The 21,511-nt window shown below is 44.6% G+C and overlaps 1 protein-coding gene across 11 annotated transcripts in view; it reads right to left on the bottom strand.

Annotated features, from left to right (window-relative positions):
* Nucleotides 1–19,833, bottom strand: part of SMOC1 (SPARC related modular calcium binding 1) — a 276,577-nt gene extending 256,744 nt beyond the window's left edge. For 8 of the 11 annotated variants that reach the window (XM_040332421.1, XM_040332422.1, XM_040332424.1 and 5 more), the window contains exon 1: nucleotides 19,531–19,832. In XM_040332421.1, coding sequence (XP_040188355.1) covers nucleotides 19,531–19,617 — 87 coding nt within the window. In that variant the 5' untranslated portion in view covers nucleotides 19,618–19,832. Of the gene's footprint in view, nucleotides 1–19,530 lie in introns of all 11 variants that reach the window. The other 3 variants (XM_040332428.1, XM_040332430.1, XM_040332423.1) reach the window with 2 other exon arrangements.
* Between the last annotated feature and the right edge of the window lie 1,678 nt (nucleotides 19,834–21,511).

Below are 21,511 nucleotides of genomic sequence, written 5' to 3'. Positions count from 1 at the left end.
TCCTCGCCACCTTGTCCATAATATGTGCCTTTCGGCGGTTAGGGGTCTTGTATGGCCCTAATTCCCCATCATAGTCCTTCTTTCGCATGATGTAAACTAACTCCACCATTTCCTGGAACCGCATATTAGTGGCTTTATATCTTCTTTTCCTTGATCGGGACGTCCCTGCCTCTGTCCCTTCACTTGTGGCATGAGAGCATCGTGCCCGCTCGTGTGACATCGCCATCTTTCCTTTCCCACAGAGATTATGGGCGTGGAAAAGATGAATTCTTACGCCATGGGCGGAGAAGAGGGCGGCGTTTAATACATACGCGGAGTGTAGAGAATGCAAACAACGTGTTTACGTCCGTTACGCGGAGAATCTTCGAGCGCATCCAGAACATACACAGTTAACGCCATATTTCCTAAACTCATTGATTAGGGGCCTCGCAAAGGTGACGAGGGCGGGGTTTCATAAATACGCGGAGTGTTTAAAAGGTTTACGCCGTGATTACGCATCTTACGCGGTAATTAGGCGAGCGTGAGAAACGAGGAGCGAGAGACAGGAAGGTAAGGAAATTAAAAATGTGATCAGCAGAGGCCTTGAAAATGTAGACACATGGGATGGGGGTTTGGGCTGTTGGTTGCACCCTTTTTAAGCTATTCTGTCTATGGGGTACCACAATGTTATTTTGGTATCCAAATGCTTTTGGACACCTCACAAAATAGAGATGTGAACAATGCTGTACCTCATTGACAAGTTTTTGAATGGTGTATTCAGATCAGGCAAAGTATTGTTCAAGTGTTGGTTGTACAGAGGTCATTAGGAAGTGTCTTTTATGTCATCCATTGTCAGGGGCATGAGATTTACACATGAAAGAGTGCCTAGATGAATACTGTCATTTGTAAGCATTGTTTATTTTTCTATATTAAAAATATTTACTGCAATGTTAACAATGGCTCTGCATCTAGCAAATCAATGTTTGGTACAACCAATGCGGCCGAGCTGCCAATCATTGTTTAAACAAGAGAGACTGTGTTTGTAATTAGATATAGGTAATAAATTTAAAGACACATATTATATCAAGGTCAACGCTGATCCTTTTGAATATTTATTTTTCTTTGCTTTATGTTTTTTGAATCTAGACTCAAAAAAAAATATCATATTTCAAAAAGTAAAATGGACCAACTACAAACCAAGGAAGCTATAGAGGCCTTACTACAAAAATATCAGGACACGCCCATCCTGTGGAATTCAAAACACGCATTATATTGTAATAAAGATGTACGAGCGGCAGCACTAGAAGAGCTAGCAAACTATATGCAAACATGGGTGCCAGGATGCACTGCCAACATGGTGAAGGATAAACTTGCCAACCTCAGAAGCACATACAGGAGAGCATACAAAGCTAATAAAATCAAAAAATCGGGAGCAGCAGCAAGACAAGCAAAGGAACCCAAACTGTGGTATTATAAACAGATGGCTTTTTTGCGGGACGAAATGGAAGGCAGGAAAACGATGTCCAGTCTTTCTTCCAACCTTTCCTCCATGCTACCTTCCAGCGGACCTTCCCCAGATGACCACAGCCCTGCAGAGTCGGAGGAAGAGGGCCTGGCTGACAGAGATGCAGATCTGCCACCCTTCGATGAGGAGGTATAGTAGTTTCCTCTATATTTATGGCGTAAATAATTCTTGGTGGATTAATGATTAGATATTGTAAAAATAAAACCAAGCTGGAAAAAAGCAAACAAAAAGGTGTACAGACAAATAGGTGTCAGGGATGACAACTGCAGGGGTCAGAAGTAGAGTGTATTCAAGTAATAATGAACAGAAAATACTGAACGAAAAACATGAAAATGAGTGTGGTTTTATTTAGCGAAATTGTAAAAAAATTCTTTTTTTTTCCACACAGGAAGAAGAGATCAGCCAGGAGGTGGCAGATCCTCAGGTGTCTGTCAGCCAGGAGGAGGCCGGGGTCAGTGGCAGCCAGGAGGAGGCCGGGGTCAGTGGCAGCCAGGAGGAGGCCGGGGTCAGTGGCAGCCAGGAGGAGGCCGGGGTCAGTGGCAGCCAGGAGGAGGCTGGGCCCAGTGGCCTGCAGCAGGTCCACCCGGCCAGGAGAACCACCACCAGCCAGTCTTCTCCCCCCCAGGTGAGGCCATCAGGCCGAAGGAGGCAGTTGAGGCCTGTGGAGGAGGCAAGCCTCCGCATGATCCAGGAGGCAAGCGCCATCATGAGGGCCCCCCTCAACCCCACAGAGGCCTTCAGTGCCTCATTGGCCCATGATTTAAATGAAGGGGAGGAGGACCAGAGAAGACTGGCAAAGGCCCTGATGAACCAGGTCCTTTGGTGGATGCAGAGGGGCCTGCTGACCCCAGACACTGGGCTATGTGACCCGGCCCGGCTTGCGGAACACCATCCTCCTGCTGCCACATCAACCCCACCTGCAAGACCCCGTGTTCGATCCGCTGGAAGGCTGCCTGGAGGGAAGGCTGGAAAGAGGAGGAAACGTTGATTTTCTGCCTTCCATTTCCTTCCACATAAAGGACATCGTGTTTGTACTACCACAGTTTGGGTTCCTTTGTTTGTGTGCTGCTGCTTCATATTTTTGTGTTTGGCTCCTGAGGCTTGGAAGTTTATCCTTCACCATGTTGGAAATGCAAGTTTGCATATAGTTTGCTATCTATTCTAGTGCTGCCGTTCTTTTGATTTTTTTGTGATGACATTTGCCTGAATAAAAGGCCTTTTGCTTTCATTTGAAAACATGTCTATTGTTTGATATACTGTGGGGATTATTAGGCAGCAAACCTTTCATAAATATACAATGGGTAATTTACAAAGGACACACTCCTTGGGGGGGGGGGGGGACATTTGGTGTGCCAACATGGTTTAATATTCTCTAATGAAACACCAAAAAAAAAAATAAATTTTCAAAAAACATGTAAAAAAAAAATAGTTTAAATGGTGACATAACTAGAAACAAAAAAAAAAATTAAAAAAAAATGAACATTCCTTTACAAAAATGACTACTCTAAATTATGGAGGACCACCAACCAAAACACACGTCTGGCATAGAAAACATTATTAAAGGATTACATCACAAGCAAGAAATGTGACATTTCAGTATGGGACAACTCTATTGAAATTGCATCAGCAAGAGAACGGGGTTATTCTAGCAAGAGAAGAATTAATAAAACGAGGCTTTAAAATGTGGTTTAGTGCGCCTTTTTAAGACATTGTTCTCTTGCTAGAATAAAAGGTTTCTAATGACGAATGTGCCATATCCCAAAGAAACGCGAGTTTTACCTGAACGAGCGCTCCCGTCTCCTCATTTGGACTGAGCATGCGCGGGGTTTTTGTACGCTGCTTTTGTGTACAGACGACCGAACATGTCTGACGGACACGATTCCAGCAGACTGTTTTAAAGCAAGACCAGGAAACAGTTGTTCGTTGGAAAACGGTCTGGCCGACGATTGTTTGCTGGAATTCTGTACGTTACTGCCTACACACGAACGAACATGTCCGCTGAAACTGGTCCGCGGACCAGTTTCAGCAGACATGTTTGGTCGTGAGTACGAGGCCTTTGCATTGCTTCATTTGTGAGAAATCTCTGGTGATTCTGCCGGTCCCTCTGCTTTCCTATTAAAAACTGACCACACTAAGCAGGAGAACACAGTATGGTAAGTTCTCCAGCTATGCTGGGAACTCAGCCTGCTCTCCTTCAATGATCAGACTTGTCCTGACACCCCCCAACACCATTCACTGGTAAGATTAGTGTAATGCTGTTTCTCCTCCCCCAGCTCTTATACAGCGATAACATGAAAATTTGATTTTAGAAAATAAGTTGGCAGATGATGGACTTCATAGGCATACCACAGATATGTATTTAAAAATATATTTATTACAAAAGCGTACAAAGTAAATACTTCATAATGAGATATTCTAAGTATACTATATATGATATGTGTGTTATTCTTGTTTCAAGGCTCATTTATGAATAACCAATACATTTTATTGTAATTTGTTTTGTATGCTTTTTGTAATAAATATATTTTTTAAATACATATCTGTGTTATGCCTATGAAGACCATCATCTGCCAACTTATTTTCTGAAATTCAAATTTATCGGGATGTGGCATTTTTTATCGATTTTTCGTATCCACAGTACCACCCTGTAGTGATACGATTCAATTATTAACATGGAAATGTGATCACATATAAAAAAAGGGGGAAAAAAAATGTATAATGTAATTTCTATCTATACACAGATATTTTGGCTTTAATTTCTATTTTAAAATGAATGGGTTCTTTTTCACGGTAAGGGTTTACAATCACATTTAGAACCGGTTCACACCACAGGGGCGACTCGTCAGGTGACTCAGCCGCCTGACAAGTCGCGGATCCGCTCTATTCAATGGAACCGTTCTAATACGAGCGACGCAAGTCGCTCCGACTTAGAAAAAGGTTCCTGTACTACTTTAGGGGCGACTTGCATTGACTTCAATACAGAAGGTATTTTGCAAGTTGCCTCTCAAGTCGTCTTGGGAACGCCTTGCCAAGTCGCCCCCAAAGTGTGTGAACCGGCTTTTACGTGGCATGGCTTATGAAACTATGGGTCAGATTCAGAAAGGGTTACGTCGGCGTATCTCCAGATACGCCGTCGTAACTCAGAATGAGGGCCGTCGCATCTCGGCGCCTGATTCATAGAATCAGATACGCCTCACTTGTGCCTAGATACGAGCAGCGTAAGTCTCCTACGCCGTCGTATCTTAGGGTGCATATTTACGCTGGCCGCTAGGTGGCGCTTCCCTTGATTTCCACGTAGAATATGCAAATGAGCTAGATACGCTGATTCAGAAACGTACGGCCGCCCCGCGCATTGATTTACGTTGTTTACGTAAGGCTTTTTTCGGCGTAAAGTTACCCCTGCTAAATGAGGCGTAGCCAATGTTAAGTATGGACGTCGGGACAGCGTCAAATTTTTTGTTGTTTACGTCGTTTGCGGAAGTCGTACACGAATAGGGCTGTGCGTAAGTTACGTTCACGTCGAAAGCATTGACTATTTGCGGCGTAATTTGGAGCATGCGCACTGGGAAACTTTCACGGACGGCGCATGCGCCGTTCGTTAGAAGCGTCAAATACGTGGGGTCACGAGTAATTAGCAAACAACACGCCCCCTACCAGCCTATTTTGAATTAGGCGGGCTTACGCCGGCCCATATACGCTACGCCGCTGTAACTTCGGGCGCAAATTCTTTCTGAATACGGGACTTGCCTGTCAAAGTAACGGCGGCCTAAATATAGGCATTTCTCTCTGAATCTAGCCCTAGATATATATATATATATATATATATATATATATATATATTCAAAACAAAATTCTTACTATGTCTCATTAGACAATTAGTTAAAATCTTTAGACGTGTAATGACCTATTATAATTCATAATTTCAAGCATTTCTACTTCAGTTACAACTAATATAAGCAACCTTCAAATGCCAATTGTCTTTCTTGTAAAGCTGTTCCAAAAACAATAAATTCAGCATCAGATCTTCCTTCCAACCTTTCTAAGTGGCCGTGAGCCACACTAAGTTTAAAAAATATGCGGATGAATAACAATTTGTTAATGTATATATAACAATGAGAAATCTTCTGCTTGGTCTCATGCCTATGGAAGTGTATAATGTATTCACTGACGTAAGGACCACCTGCTGAGTAATACCAAACAACATCAAGATGAGAGCCACATGTGGATCACAATCCACTGTTTCAATGAGAGCCATAATCATGGCGCGTACACACGCTCGGAATTTCCGACAACAAACGTTCCATGGAAGCTTTTAGTCGGAAATTCCGACCGTGTGTAGGCCCCATCTGACTTTTTCTGTCAGAATTTCCAACAACAAAAATTTGAGAGCTGGTTCTCAAATTTTCCGTCAACAAAATCCGTTCTCGGAAATTCCGATCGCGTTTGGACAATTCCGACGCACAAAATTCCACACATGCTCTGAATCGAGTACGAGGCGGAAGCGCTCGGTCTGGTAAAACTAGCGTTCGTAATGGAGATAGCACATTTGTCATGCTGTAACGGACTGAAAAGCGTGAGGCTGAAAAGCGCGAATCGTCTCTCACCAAACTTCTACTAACACGGCTGGTATTGAACTTCCCTTTTCTAGTGCCGTCGTACATGTTGTACGTCACCACGTATTTGACGTTCGGAATTTCCAACAACATTTGTGTGACCGTGTGTATGCAAGACAAGTTCGAGCCAACATCCGTCGGAAATTTATCCACGGTTTTGTTGTCGGAAATTCTGAAGGTGTGTACGCGGCATAAGCGTGGTGCTCCCATCTATGGGACGTAGCTCCAGTACTGGACCGAGCAATGTACATACAGCACACCAGGGTTTGACAAATTTGCTTGGAATCTAGGAGCCAGCTAAAAAGGTTAGGAGCCAGAAAACACGCCCCATCCCGCCAAGCTCGCGCGCAGAAGCGAACACATATGTGAGTAGCGCCCGCATATGTAAACGGTATTCAAACCACACATGTGAGGTATCGCCACAATCGTTAGAGCGAGAGCAATAATTCTAGCCCTAGACCTCCTCTGTAACTCAAAACATGCAACTTGTAGAATTTTTTAAACGTTGCCTATGGAGATTTTAAAGGGTTAAAGTGTCGGCATTCCACGAGCGGACGCAATTTTAAAGCGTGACATGTTGGCTATCAATTTACTCGGTGTAACATTATCTTTCACAATATAAAAAAAATTGGGATAACTTTACTGTTGTCTTAATTTTTTTATTAAAAAAAGTGTATTTTTTTAATTAAAAAAAGTGTATTTTTTTAATTAAAAAAGTGTATTTTTTTAATTAAAAAAAGTGTATTTTTTTTATTTAAAAAGGTGTATTTTTTTTATTTAAAAAAGTGTATTTTTTTTATTTAAAAAAGTGTATTTTTTTATAAAAAACAGTGTACTTTTTACAAAAAAAGTGCGTTTGTAAGACCGCTGCGCAAATACGGTGTGACAGAAAGTATTGCAACGACCGCCATTTTATTCTCTAGGGTGTTAGAATAAAAAAATATACATAATGTTTGGGGGTTCTAATTAGAGGGAAGGCGATGGCAGTGAAAACAGTAAAAAAAAAAAAAACCATTAGAACAGCTGTTTTACTTGTGATGCCAACGGCCACCACCAGATGGCGCCAGGTCACAGAAGCAAGCTTGGGCCTTCACAAGGCATAAAAAGCCGCAGCCCGCGACAGCCGGTAACTGAGGACGAGGCTTTGCAGCCTCGATTACCGGCAGGCACCAGGTCACAATTTTTGTCGCAATTGCGACCTGGCGCCCGGATTTTGTCGAGCCCTGCAGTACACAATTACAACTTAAAGTGCTACTAAACCATGGACCCTGCATTTTCTATATGCATCCTGAGACAGGATCAAACAGCCTTTCTACACAATGCATACTAGCTCATTATGAAGTATTCACTTCAGAACGATGCCCTGAATCGGCGCCGGCACACAGAGTACACAGCCGACATCTTTTACCGGAGATACTTCTGGGTTCGCGGGCTCCGGCGCTGTGACAGGCGGATCTGTTTTCATCCGATCCCACATAGAGAAGAGCGGGGGCTCTGACAGGTCCGTCCGTCTCTGCACAATTGAGCAGACGGACCTGTCATCTGCCGGCTTAGCAGGGATCAACGGATTGATCCCCGCAGAGGAAATGGAGTTCGTGAAAACGGACATTAAAGTGTTAAAGAGCCCTTAAGGCCCCATTAACACCTGAGCGATTTTCTTCTTGAAGCTTGTAAGCTCTAAAACGCTCAACAAGCCAAAACAGATTCATTTCAATCATCCCTGCTCACATCTAAATGTTCTGTCATCTGAAACAGAACGCCCGTCACTCAAAAAAGCTTATTTTTAGCAGATTACACGTGTTTTTGGTCCCATAGACTTTAATAGAAACAACTGTTTTCCAAGCATTTGTTGTGCGTTTTCTGCTCAAACTGACGTTTTCCACCTCGAATTTCCCCTCCCTCTCTTTCTATTGGCTAAACAAAAATGCCTGAAGCTGTAAAACACTTGTAATACACTTCTAAAAACTCAAAAACTCTCAATTAAAAAAACGCCAGTAAATCGCTACGCTCAGGTGTCAATGCCGCCTTAAAGTGGCTTTATGTAGTTTGATAAATATTTATTGAGCCTAAATTTTATCAGGATTTAGACGCAGGGGTCTCAAACCGGTGGCCCCCCAGCTGTTGCAGAACTACAATTCCCATAAGGCATTGCAAGGCTGACAGTTACAAGCATGACTCCCATAGGCAGAGGCATGATGGGACTTGTAGTTCCGCAACAGCTGGAGGGCCGCCAATTTGAGACCGCTGAGTTAGAGGCTAGCTAGAAGGCGACAATGTGAATTTTCTTTCATTGTGACATACAGAGATCTCTGATCATGTTGGACACACAATTGTTGCCTTTTTAAGTTAATAGTGACGAAAGCTTTCAGCGGGAGTGCTATATATACACGCATCCCTGGTTCAAATCCAGGTCAGGACACTACCTGCATGCAGGGGCGGACTGACAACTCATGGGCCCCCGGGCAATAGGAGATTATGGGGCCCCCAGGCAATAGATTATCGGTCCACAAAGTATACACACACACACATACAGTATACATACATAGTATACACACAAACACAATATACACACACAGTATAAATACACACAGAATACACACACACACTGAAAAGGTACTGGAGAGTCGCGGCAGCTATAATCTTGGGATTTCTTTTAAAAACACAGGGCCAGATTCAGAAAGATGCGCGCATCTTTCTGCTGGCGTAACTCTGATACGTTAAGCCGCTGTAACTTTGGGCACAAGTTCTGTATTCAGAAAGAACTTGCGCCCTTAGTTACGGCGGCGTAACGTATGTGTTGCGGCGTAAGGCCGCCTAATTCAAATGGGGATGTTGGGGGGGTGTTTTATTTAAATTGTACTTGACCCCCGCGTTTTTGACGTATTTTTTTAACGGCGCATGCGCCGTCCGTAAAATATCCCAGTGTGCATTGCTCCAAATTACGCCGCAAGGACGTATTGGATTCGACGTGAACGTAATGACGTAAAGCCGTATTCGCAAACGACTTACGCAAACGACGTAAAAATTTCAAAACTCGGTGCGGGAACGACGGCCATACTTAACATTAGCTACGCCTCATATAGCAGGGGTAACTATACGCAGAAAAAAGCCGAACGTAAATGACGTAAAAAAATGCGCTGGCGGGACGCACGTTTCTGAATCGCCGTATCTACCTAATTAGCATATTTCTTGCGCAAACATACGGAAGCGCCACCTAGCGGCCAGCCTGAAAATGCAGCCTAAGACACTTACACCTGTCGGATCTTAGGGATATCTATGCGTAACTGATTCTCTGAATCAGGCGCATAGATACGACCTCCCGCACTCAGAGATACGACGGCGTATTAGGAGATACGCCGTCGTATCTCTTTTCTGAATCCGGCCCACAGATTTTTACTGAGGCTGGCAACCCTGATGGGGCCCCCTAGTGGCATGGGGCCCTGAGGCAGTGCCCGAGTGCTTGAATGGTCAGTCCGTCCCTGCCTGCATGGAGTTTGCATGTTCTCCCTGTGCCTGCGTGGGTTTCCTCCGAATACTACTGTTTCCTCTGACATTTTTACAGCATGCTGGTATGTTAACCACTTAAGGACCTTGGCGGGGAGTCTGAAACTTAACTAAGGGATTAAACTGTGAATACGGCGCAAAAAAATAAAATAAAGGCATACTGTAGCTCGCGCTAGTATGCTGGGTGGCATGGTAGAATTTATTTTTTTTTTTTTAGGGTGAACCCCCGCTTTAAGTGGTTAATTGGCCCTAATTTGGGTATGTATGCGTGTAAGATAGGGACCTTAGATTGTAAGCTCCTTCAGCTCAGGGACTAATGTGTATGTAAAGCACTGCGTACATTTTCTATAAATACCTGTGATCAAACAATACAGCTAGGGACAAGATTGCGGCTGATTTTCTCATCCTGCTGATGCAATTAAAAACAAGGGCGTGCCTCAGCTTCCGTTAATCTGTTTGTCAATGGTCAGCTAATAGGTGTAACATTTTACACCTAACTGTCTCACCTCTAATTCTTCGTAAACCTATCAAAAGATTAACGTCTGATCTAAATATATTATGACAAAAAAGAAAATCCCATCATCTGAGGGCAAAAATAACATTTGCCAGCATCTGGGGGTAGCATTCTTTACAGTTATTTATCTACGAAATGACGGAACCAGTCCGAGGCGATCTACTAAACGTGTGAGGTGATTTGACACTAATCCAAACTGTCATTTATTAGGACAATATGGCAGTGTATGGGCAGAACAACCTGCATAGCAGACAAGTGGCGGCTTTCAAAGACATCAGTCGGAGGGCTTGGGAAATGTTCAGGTGATTCAGGCTTTGATCTGGGCTGACCAAGCAGAGATAAGCCGTAGGCCGTGGTCTATGGGAACTCACCTGGCATGCACTATCCAGCGGATGTCGGGTGAGGGGAAAAAAAAGGATTATTCCAGGGGCTGATGGGACTGTTAGAAGCCCCCATGTCTGGGGATTTTTTTTTAGGCAGTTCAGTCAAAGGAATGTTCTGTATCATTTGAAATGCATGTTGTAAGTTGTAACAGACACAGAAACGTCTCCTTTTATTATTCCTCTAAGACGGTTTTGTACTTTGGCAGGAAGTGAGCCGGTCAGGACGATAAGAGGCTTCACAAGGAAACGCATCTCATTAAAATAATAGTTCAAAAACAGAAAAGACGAGTCGGCTGCTCATTTGTAGCTTCCCTGTGGGATCGTTTCCAAATCTAGGGGCTTCCAATACTCAACGATTGATCGGCAGGATGGATCGTTTCCATATCTAGGGGCTTCCAATACTCAACGATTGATCGGCAGGATGGATCGTTTCCATATCTAGGGGCTTCCAATACTCAACGATTGATCGGCAGGATGGATCGTTTCCATATCTAGGGGCTTCCAATACGCAACGATTGATCGGCAGGATGTTTTAGTTGATTACTATGTTACTGGTACTACTGTATATCGTGTTCTGTTATATTAAAAAAGTCATTTTGCACTTTTTTGAAATCTCATCGCAGATTTCTTTCTGTCTTGGTATTCCAATAAAAGATTATGGAAAAAAAACGTATCAAACTTCATGCACATACATAGTACAATCATATACGTGTATGTCACAATCTGTCATTGGGTAAAGACTAGGGTTGTCCCGATACCACTTTTTTAGGACCGAGTACAAGTACCGATACTTTTTTTCAAGTACTCGCCGATACCAAATACCGATACTTTTTTTTAAATGTGTCCCCAAATGCAGCCATGTCCCCCACGAATGCAGCGATGTCCCCCACAGATGCAGCCATGTCCCCCACATATGCAGCCATGTCCCCCACATATGCAGCCATGTCCCCCACATATGCAGCCATGTCTCCCAACATATGCAGCCATGTCCCCCCTATATCCAGCCATGTCCCCCATATATGCAGCCATGTCCCCCACATATGCAGCCATGTCCCCCACATTTGCAGCCATGTCTCCCAACATATGCAGCCATGTCCCCCCTATATCCAGCCATGTCCCCCATATATGCAGCCATGTCCCCCACATATGCAGCCATGTCCCCCACATATGCAGCCATGTCTCCCAACATATGCAGCCATGTCCCCCCTATATCCAGCCATGTCCCCCATATATGCAGCCATGTCCCCCACATATGCAGCCATGTCCCCCACATTTGCAGCCATGTCCCCCACATATGCAGCCATGTCCCCCACATATGCAGCCATGTCCCCCCACATATGCAGAAATGTCCCCCCACATATGCAGAAATGTCCCCCCACATATGCAGCCATGTCCCCCACATATGCAGCCATGTCCCCCACATATGCAGCCATGTCCCCCACATATGCAGACATGTCCCCCACATATGCAGACATGTCCCCCACATATGCAGCCATGTCCCCCACATATGCAGCCATGTCCCCCATATATGCAGCCATGTCCCCCCACATATGCAGCCATGTCTCCCCATACCTAGATGCCGCCGCCTAGTTAATCAGCGTGCAGGGAACATTACAGCTTTCATTTGAATAGCTGTCTGTTCCCCGCCGCGCCACGTATAGACACTCCCTCTTGCTCGGGATTGGACGGGTGATCTGCACTTTGATAGACAGATCACCCGTCCAATCACAAGCAAGGGGGAGTGTCTATACGCGGTGCAGCTTTCAAATGAAAGCTGTAATGTTGCCCGCACGCTGATTAAATAGGCGGCGGGGGCGTTGCGGTATGCGGCGGCATTACGGAGGTGACGGCGGCGGGGGGTAGTATCGGATCTGGCATCGGGGGCATTTGCGGGAGTACAAGTACTCCCGCAAATGCTCAGTATCGGTCCCGATATCGATACTGGTATCGGGACAACCCTAGTAAAGACTTTACACGCCAATAACTGCGGCAAGCTATAGTAATAGTACCCTGTCCATACATCTGTGAATGACAACATAATGTAACATTCATATAGACGGCCCTCTGTGGTCATGTCCGCCATGCGCTGTCACCACTGAGAACCATCTGCTCTCATGATCATTGAGGCCGCCGGCGAGTTCTAACCGCAGCTCAATTGTATCATTCCACAAGCTGTTCTTCGAAACCAGGGGTTTCAAACTGGCCGCCCTCCAGCTGTTGCGGAACTACATGTCCCATCATGCCTCTGGGAGTCATGCTTGTAACTGTCAGCCTTGCAATGCCTCATGGGAATTGTAGTTCTGCAAAAGCTGGAGGGCCACCGTTTTGAGACCCCTGTGTCTGAATGAAAATTTAGGCTCAATAAATATTTATCAAACTACATAAAGACACTTGAGTGCCGGTTCACACTACTGCAACATGAAAATCGGCATGACTTGCAACTTGAGGAAACTTCAAGTCGCCTCCAGGACAGGCAACTTTGCCAGTGGCCAATCAAACAATAATCAGCTCTGTGGGAGGGAGGGGTTTGCCTGAGAAAACTATTTTCTCTTCCTGTAAAGTTGTTTCAGGTAAGATGGAGATCCGACTTTGGAGGCGACTTCCATTGAAATCAATGGGTACAAGTTGCCTAGAAGTCGCCTTGAAGTAGTACAGGAACCTTTTCTGAAGTTGGAGCGACCTTAGTAGTGTGCATTAAGACGGCTCTCATTCACTTCAATTGAATTTCTCATGTCGCGCGACACAAGTTGGATCCCAAGTCGCGCTAGTGTGAACCGGCACTTAAAGCGGGGGTTCACCCAAAAAAAATATTTTAACATTACATTCAGTCGAGTTGTCATAATGACAATCGGCTGTTTTTTTTTTATTTTTATCCCCGTACATACCGTATTTTCACCGCCGCTTTCGGGTATGTCTTCTGCGGGACTGGGCGTTCCTAATTGATTGACAGGCTTCCGACCGTCGCATACAGCGCGTCACGAGTTGCTGAAAGAAGCCGAACGTCGGTGCGGCTCTATACGGCGCCTGCGCACCGACGTTCGGCTTCTTTCAGCAACTCGTGACGCGCAGTATGCGACGGTCGGAAGCCTGTCAATCAATTAGGAACGCCCAGTCCCGCAGAAGACATATCCGGAAGCGGCGGTGAAAATACGGTATGTACGGGGATAAAAATAAAAAAAACAGCCGATTGTCATTATGACAACTCGGCTGAATGTAATGTTAAAACAATTTTTTTGGGGTGAACCTCTGCTTTAAGGCGGCATTCACACCTGAGCGTAGCGATTTACTGCAATCTTTTTATTGAGAGTTTTGGAGTTTGCAATGCCTCATGGGAATTGTAGTTCTACAAAAGCCGTCGGTTTGAGACCCCTGTGGAATCTAAACAGACTGCCAGCTCCTGCAGCAAGTAGGAAAACCTAGGCGTCCGAGAAATTTGGTTTTGCAGTTTTGTCACGTGTGCGCATATTTGTGATCAGAAAAATCGCATCTGGCAACCATGCAACACTCAAATCTGAGAATTTAGTCTTGCAATGGGAAACTTCATTATGTCCCCTCCCCCCCCCCCCTTCATTGTTTCAAATTATGGTCAGCCCTGTTCGTTTGACATGCAAAATAGCATTTATGTGTATCCAAAAGTCAACTAAGCCCGGTGCGGCTTTAAAATCACAAAATTGAAAAGTTGAACATTAGATTGATTTTTACATCCGATTTCACTGCGGCTTGCCACTTCTTTTAACAGAAGTCAATGCAAGTTGCAGTGAAATCAGAAGAAAGTACAGCTGGAACCTTTTTCAAAGTCGCCACAACATAAGTCGTGGTTATTTGAACAGTTCCATTGCCAGAAATGAGGTGCGACTTGTCATGCGATTTGGAACAGTGAAAGTGAACGGGGGATAAAATAGCATTTATGTGTATCCCGAAAAAAAAAATAGCTTTGCATTGGCAGGTTTATCTAAAAGGATGCTTTGGGAGAGATTTACTAAAAGCAGACGCATGCAAAATCCAGAGCAGCTCTGCATAGAAACCAATCGGCTTCCACATTTCAGCCCGGGTGCACACTGCCCGCGGCTTTAAAGTCGCACTCCAGCACCACTTCGGCACGACTTGCATGTGACTTCTTTTTTTTTTTTTTTACAATTTATTTTTATTGACGATGATTTGTCATGTGACTTCTTTTTTATTTATTTTTTTATTTATTTTTATTGAAGATGATTTGTCATGTGACTTACAATTAATTTTTATTGACGATGATTTGTCATGTGATTTCTTTAACAGAAGTCAATGCAAGTCGTACCAAAGTCAGACCAAAAGTAGTGCAGGAACCTTTCTCTAAATCGAAGCAACTCAAGTCGCACCGATTAGAACCGTTCCATTGCACAGAATGGGGTGCGACTTCTGATGTCACATCGGGGTGAAGCGCATCTTAGTCCTGCTTCACACTGATGCTACTTTGAAATCGTGTTACTTCAAGTGAAGTAGGAGGTCAGCGCGATTTCAGGCGCTACTTGAAGGACATCAGTGCGGCTTCATGCACAGAGGTCTGTTGAAGTTAATCGGTATAAGTAATGCAGGAACTACTTTTGCAAATCTGTGCGGTGGTAAAAGTCAGCGTCGCAACAATTGGAACGCTACCATTGCCGGCAATCGGCTACGACTTCAAATCGCATGGAAAATCGCTCCAATGGGAACAAGGGCTTATTGTCAAAGTTTAATTGAACACGCTGAAGTTAGAAGCTGATTGGCTACCATGTACAGCTGGTGAATCATTCGATAAATAGCACAAACAGAAGGCAATTCTGATTGGATGAATATTTCTGATCTCTTTTTATCCTCTGATACAGTTGTGTAGTAAACTTGTGCTGTCCTCTTTATTACAGCATAAAAATTGCTTTGAACCTTACACAAAATCTTGTGTTGCTTATATATAATTTCCTTTAGATTGTAAGCTCTCCGGAGCAGGGTCCCCCTCCCCCCTCTAGTATTGGAACTCTACTATCTCCCTTTGTTATAAAGCACTGCGCAAACTGTCGGCTCTTTCTTCTTCATATGTGTTGGTATGTGAAGTATTTGTGTCGAGTCATCTGAATATTGTTTACACCTGAGAGATATTATTATTATTACTATACAGGATTTATATTGTGCCAGCAGTTTGTGCAGTGTTTTACTATACAAGATTTATATTGCACCAACAGTTTACGCAATACTTTACTATACAGGATTTATATTGCGCCAACAGTTTGCACAGTCCTTTACTGTTCAGAATTTGTATTGCGCCAGTAGTTTGTGCAATGCTTTACTATACAAGATTTATATTATGCCAACAGTTTGCGCAGGGCTTTTTCTATACAAGATTTATATTGCACCAACAGTTTACACAATACTTTACTATACAGGATTTATATTGCACCAACAGTTTGCGCAGCACTTTACTATACAGGATTTATATTGCACCAGCAGTTTGCGCAGCACTTTACTATACAGGATTTATATTGCACCAGCAGTTTACGCAGCACTTTACTATACAGGATTTATATTGCACCAGCAGTTTGCACAGTGTTTTACTATACAGGATTTATATTGCACCAGCAGTTTGCACAGCACTTTACTATACAGGATTTATATTACTAACAGTTTGCGCAGGGCTTTACTATATAAGATATTGCGCCAACAGTTTGCGTAGCACTTTACTATACAGGATTTATATTGTGCCAACAGTTTGTGCAGTGTTTTACTATACATGATTTATATTGCGCCAGCAGTTTGCACAGCGCTTTACTATACAGGATTTATATTGTGCCAACAGTTTGTGCAGTGTTTTACTATACATGATTTATATTGCGCCAGCAGTTTGCACAGCGCTTTACTATACAGGATTTATATTGCACCAACAGTTTGCATAGCGCTTTTTACTATACAGGATTTATATTGCACCAACAGTTTGCATAGCGCTTTTTACTATACAGGATTTATATTGCACCAACAATTTGCACAGCGCTTACTATACGGGATTTATATTGCACCAACAGTTTGCACAGTGTTTTACTAGAGAGGATTTAAACAGTTTGCACAGCGTTTTACTATACGGGATTTATATTGCACCAACAGTATGCATAGTGTTTTACTATACAATATTTATATTGCATCAACAGTTTGCGTAGCACTTTACTATACAGGATTTATATTGTGCCAACAGTTTGCGTAGCACTTTACTATACAGGATTTATATTGTGCCAACAATTTGCGCAGTGTTTTACTATACAGGATTTATATTGCTCCAGCAGTTTTCACAGCACTTTACAAAATGAAGGCAGACATTACAGTTACAATACAATTTGTTAAAAACACTTTTTTAGCATAGCGAGGTTCCCCATTGTCCCCTATGGTTCCCCATTGTCCCCTATGGTCCCCCATTGTCCCCTATGATCCCCAATTGTCCCCTATGGTCCCCCATTGTCCTCTATGGTCCCCCATTGTCCGCTATGGCTCCCCATTGTCCCCCATTGTCCTCTATGGTCCCCCATTGTCCCCTATGGTCCCCCATTGACCTCTATGGTCCCCCATTGTCCCCTATGGTCCCCCATTGTCCTCTATGGTCCCCCATTGTCCTCTATGGTCCCCCATTGTCCCCTATGGTCCCCCATTGGCCTATATGGTCCCCCATTGTACTCTATGGTCCCCCATTGTCCCCTATGGTCCCCCAATGTCCTCTATGGTCCCCCATTGTCCCCTATGGTCCCCTATTGTCCCCTATGGTCCCCCATTGTCCTCTATGGTCCTCGGTCACATGCGACTTGAAAATGTGAGTTTCTCTGGGGCAGTCGCACATTTTTGGCCCCTAAAGGCTTAAAGAGAAGCACCTGAAAAATGTTTGCAGACGCGTACCGTGCATTTTTACTGCGCAATTTCTTGCCTCTCTTAGTTACTAACTTTCCATTGTCTAAAAACAAAACGGCCCAGGCGTGTTCACAAACTTATATAAAAGAAACGCTCATGCGCAAACCTTGCCCTAAAATCCATCCATTACAACTCTTAATAAAAAGCCTGCATGTTTATTTTCTAGTAAAACAAAATGAAAACAGAAGAAATATTTCAAAGAAAATCCGTTCCATTTTCATTTATTTTATGCGATTCATATACTGTAATAACACATCAATATTTTATTTTTTCCATCCACACGTATCATTCTAAACAAACCACAAAGAATGTAAAACTTATGGAAGGGAGGGCGGCTTTTCACTGCTGAAAAGAATATTTTCTTCTCTTAAGCTACAATAATTCCACGCTTTCTACTTTTCCCTTCCTTTGAAGTGCGTTCCAAATAATTCTACTTGGCCAACATGAGCGTAGCGCAGAAGGCAGCCTTGTGCACTGGCTCTGTGTGCAGAGAAGGTGGATCAGTGGTGCCCACTTACCCTGGGTGCAGTGGTTATGTATGCAGAGAATGGAAGGCAGAGGAGGTAGATCAGTGGTGCCCGCTTACCCTGTGTGCAGTGGTTATGTATGCAGAGAATGGAAGGCAGAGGAGGTAGATCAGTGGTGCCCACTTAACCCTGTGTGCAGTGGTCCTGTCTGCACAGGAGGTAGATCAGTGGTGCCCACTTACCCTGGGTGCAGTGGTTATGTATGCAGAGAATGGAAGGCAGAGGAGGTAGATCAGTGGTGCCCGCTTACCCTGTGTGCAGTGGTCCTGTGTGCACAGGAGGTAGATCAGTGGTGCCCACTTACCCTGGGTACAGTGGTTCTGTGTGCAAAGGAGGTAGATCAGTGGTGCCCACTTACCCTGGGTGCAGTGGTTCTGTGTGCATAGAATGGAAGACAGAGGAGGTAGATCAGTGGTGCCCACTTACCCTGGGTAAGTGGTTCTGTATGCAGAGAATAGAAGGCAGAGGAGGTAGATCAGTGGTGCCCACTTACCCTGGGTTCAGTGGTTCTGTGTGCACAGGAGGTAGATCAGTGATGCCCACATTTCCCTGGGTGCAGTGGTTCTGTATGCAGAGAATAGAAGGCAGAGTAGGTAGATCAGTGGTGCCCACTTACCCTGGGTGCAGTGGTCCTGTGTGCACAGGGGGTAGATCAGTGGTGCCCGATTACCCTGGGTGCAGTGGTTCTGTGTGCAGAGAATGGAAGGCAGAGGAAGTAGATCAGTGGTGCCCACTTACCCTGGGTGCAGTGGTTCTGTGTGCAGAGAGTGGAAGGCAGAGGAGGTAGATCAGTGGTGCCCACTTACCCTGGGTACAGTGGTTCTGTATGCAGAGAATAGAAGGCAGAGGAGGTAGATCAGTGGTGCCCACTTACCCTGGGTGCAGTGGTTCTGTGTGCACAGGAGGTAGATCAGTGATGCCTACTTACCCTGGGTGCAGTGGTTCTGTATGCAGAGAATAGAAGGCAGAGGAGGTAGATCAGTGATGCCCACTTACCCTGGGTGCAGTGGTTCTGTGTGCACAGGAGGTAGATCAGTGATGCCTACTTACCCTGGGTGCAGTGGTTCTGTATGCAGAGAATAGAAGGCAGAGGAGGTAGATCAGTGATGCCCACTTACCCTGGGTACAGTGGTTCTGTGTGCACAGGAGGTAGATCAGTGGTGCCCACTTACACTGGGTACAGTGGTTCTGTATGCAGAGAATAGAAGGCAAAGGAGGTAGATCAGTGATGCCAACTTACACTGGGTGCAGTGGTTCTGTGTGCACAGGAGGTAGATCAGTGATCCCACTTACCCTGGGTGCAGTGGTTCTGTGTGCACAGGAGGTAGATCAGTGGTGCCCACTTACACTGGGTACAGTGGTTCTGTATGCAGAGAATAGAAGGCAAAGGAGGTAGATCAGTGATGCCAACTTACACTGGGTGCAGTGGTTCTGTGTGCACAGGAGGTAGATCAGTGATGCCCACTTACCCTGGGTACAGTGGTTCTGTGGGCACAGGAGGTAGATCAGTGGTGCCCACTTACACTGGGTGCAGTGGTTCTGTATGCAGAGAATGGAAGGCAAAGGAGGTAGATCAATGGTGCCCACTTACCCTGGGTCCAGTGGTTCTGTGGTTCTGGGAGCCTGGCACATGCAGCAGCACAAGCAGGACCATCAAGGACGGGCTTCTCACATTCATTCTCTTCTTCTGACAGGTGCAAAGAAGTTCTGCAGAAATCTTGGGAAAGTTCTTCTTTTGTGTGTTGTGTGTGAGATGGGAAGACTCGGAATATTAGAACACACAGAGGGGAGGCATGCTATGTGGACAGGCACAGATGTCTTCCCTGCAGCTCTTGCCTTGTCCCGTACCGGCAGCAAAGTTTAAAGCATTAACACTTCCATTGGGATCCCATTATAAACCCGCCTGGAAAGGGGAGGGAGTGGAGGGGGAGGCAGAACGGCTCTGACCCCTTCTATGTCACTCAGAGCATTACTTGCTGAGGACGCTGCTGCCACCTAGTGTTCAATCAGGGAACGACCATAATTCTGTATTACATTGTTCTGTCCAATCTGCAGCCTTTTGTCACTTACTTTGCAGTCCTCAGGAGGGTTTCCATGCTTGCTGCAAATGTATGTAAACTCTAACAATATATATTTCTCTTATTTTCTTCCCTTTGGTCTTTTAAATATACCACTGAAAAAGTTTTATTATATCTGTTTGACATGTTAAAAAAAAAAAAAATGTTGTTTATTTAGCCAGAAATCTTTCTATTGCCTAGATTCACATACATTGCCACAACTTTAAGGCGGCGTAGCTTAAGGCATTTAGGCTACGCCGCCGTAAGTTAGCGAGGCAAGTACATGATTCACAATGTACTTGCCTGCTAAGTTACGGCGCGTAGCCTAAAGCGGGCGGGCGTAAGGGCGCCTAATTCAAATTTGTCTAAGGGGGCGTGTTTTATGTTAATGGGGCTTGACCTGACGTTTTTGACATTTTCTTTTAACTGCGCATGCACCGTGCGCCTACATTTCCCAGTGTGCATTGCGGCTACGTCCGCCGCACGGGCCTATTGATTTCGACGTGGACGTAAACGACGTAAATCCCTATTCACGGACGACTTACGCAAACGATGTAACATTTTCGAATTTCGACGCGGGAACGGCGGCCATACTTAACATTACTATTCCATCTATTTGATGGAATAACTTTAGGCGGCCTATCTCTTACGTAAACGGCGTAAATGTACTGCGGCGGCCGGGCGTACGTTCGTGAATAGGCGTATCTACTAATTTACATATTCTACGCCGACCGTAATGGAAGCGCCACCTAGCGGCCAGCCTCAATATTGCAACCTAAGATAGGACGGCGCAAGCTGTTTCTCAAACAGCGTATCTCTGTTTGAGAATACACTTAAACATAGGTCGGCGCAGATTCTGAGTTAGGTCGGCGTATCTACTAATACGCCGGCCTAACTCTTTCTGAATCTGGCTATATGTCTCTGGACGGTTAAGCCTGTTACACACGATCGGACAAAGCGTAGGACTTTTGTTCGGCCAACAAACACAAAACTACATGGTTTTTAAGCTCTTTAGCGCCACCCTTTGTGCTACTTCTGCTGTCGGCCAACAAACACAAAACTACATGTTTTTAAGCTCTTTAGCGCCACCCTTTGGGCTACTTCTGCTAATGATGTGTTATGGTTAGCATTGCTTCTGAGCATGCGTGTTTGTACTTTGGATTTTTTTTTTTCAAAGGACTTCTGTACACGCGCTCGGATAATCCGACAACACACATTTGTTGTCGGAATATTTTAAAGCATACTATGCAACATTTGTTGGCGGAAAATCCGACAATTGTCCGGTGGGGCATACAAACAGTTGGATTTTCCGACAACAGCCTGTCATCACCCAATTCCCGTTAGAATATCCGATCGTGTGTATGAGGCTTTAGGCTCCATCCACACCTAGGCAATTTAAATCGCAGCATGATTTATCGCACGACCTAATTGTTGCATGCCTGCGGTGCCATTAAGAAGTAATGGCACCGCAAACGTGCCCTGCATTTTGGCACAATTTGGAATCGCGGGCAGAAT

The sequence above is a fragment of the Rana temporaria genome, chromosome 13 (assembly GCF_905171775.1).
Source record: "Rana temporaria chromosome 13, aRanTem1.1, whole genome shotgun sequence".
NCBI lineage: Eukaryota > Metazoa > Chordata > Amphibia > Anura > Ranidae > Rana > Rana temporaria.
Note: the sequence above shows the minus strand (reverse complement) of the source record. Positions and strands in the feature narration are given on the sequence as shown.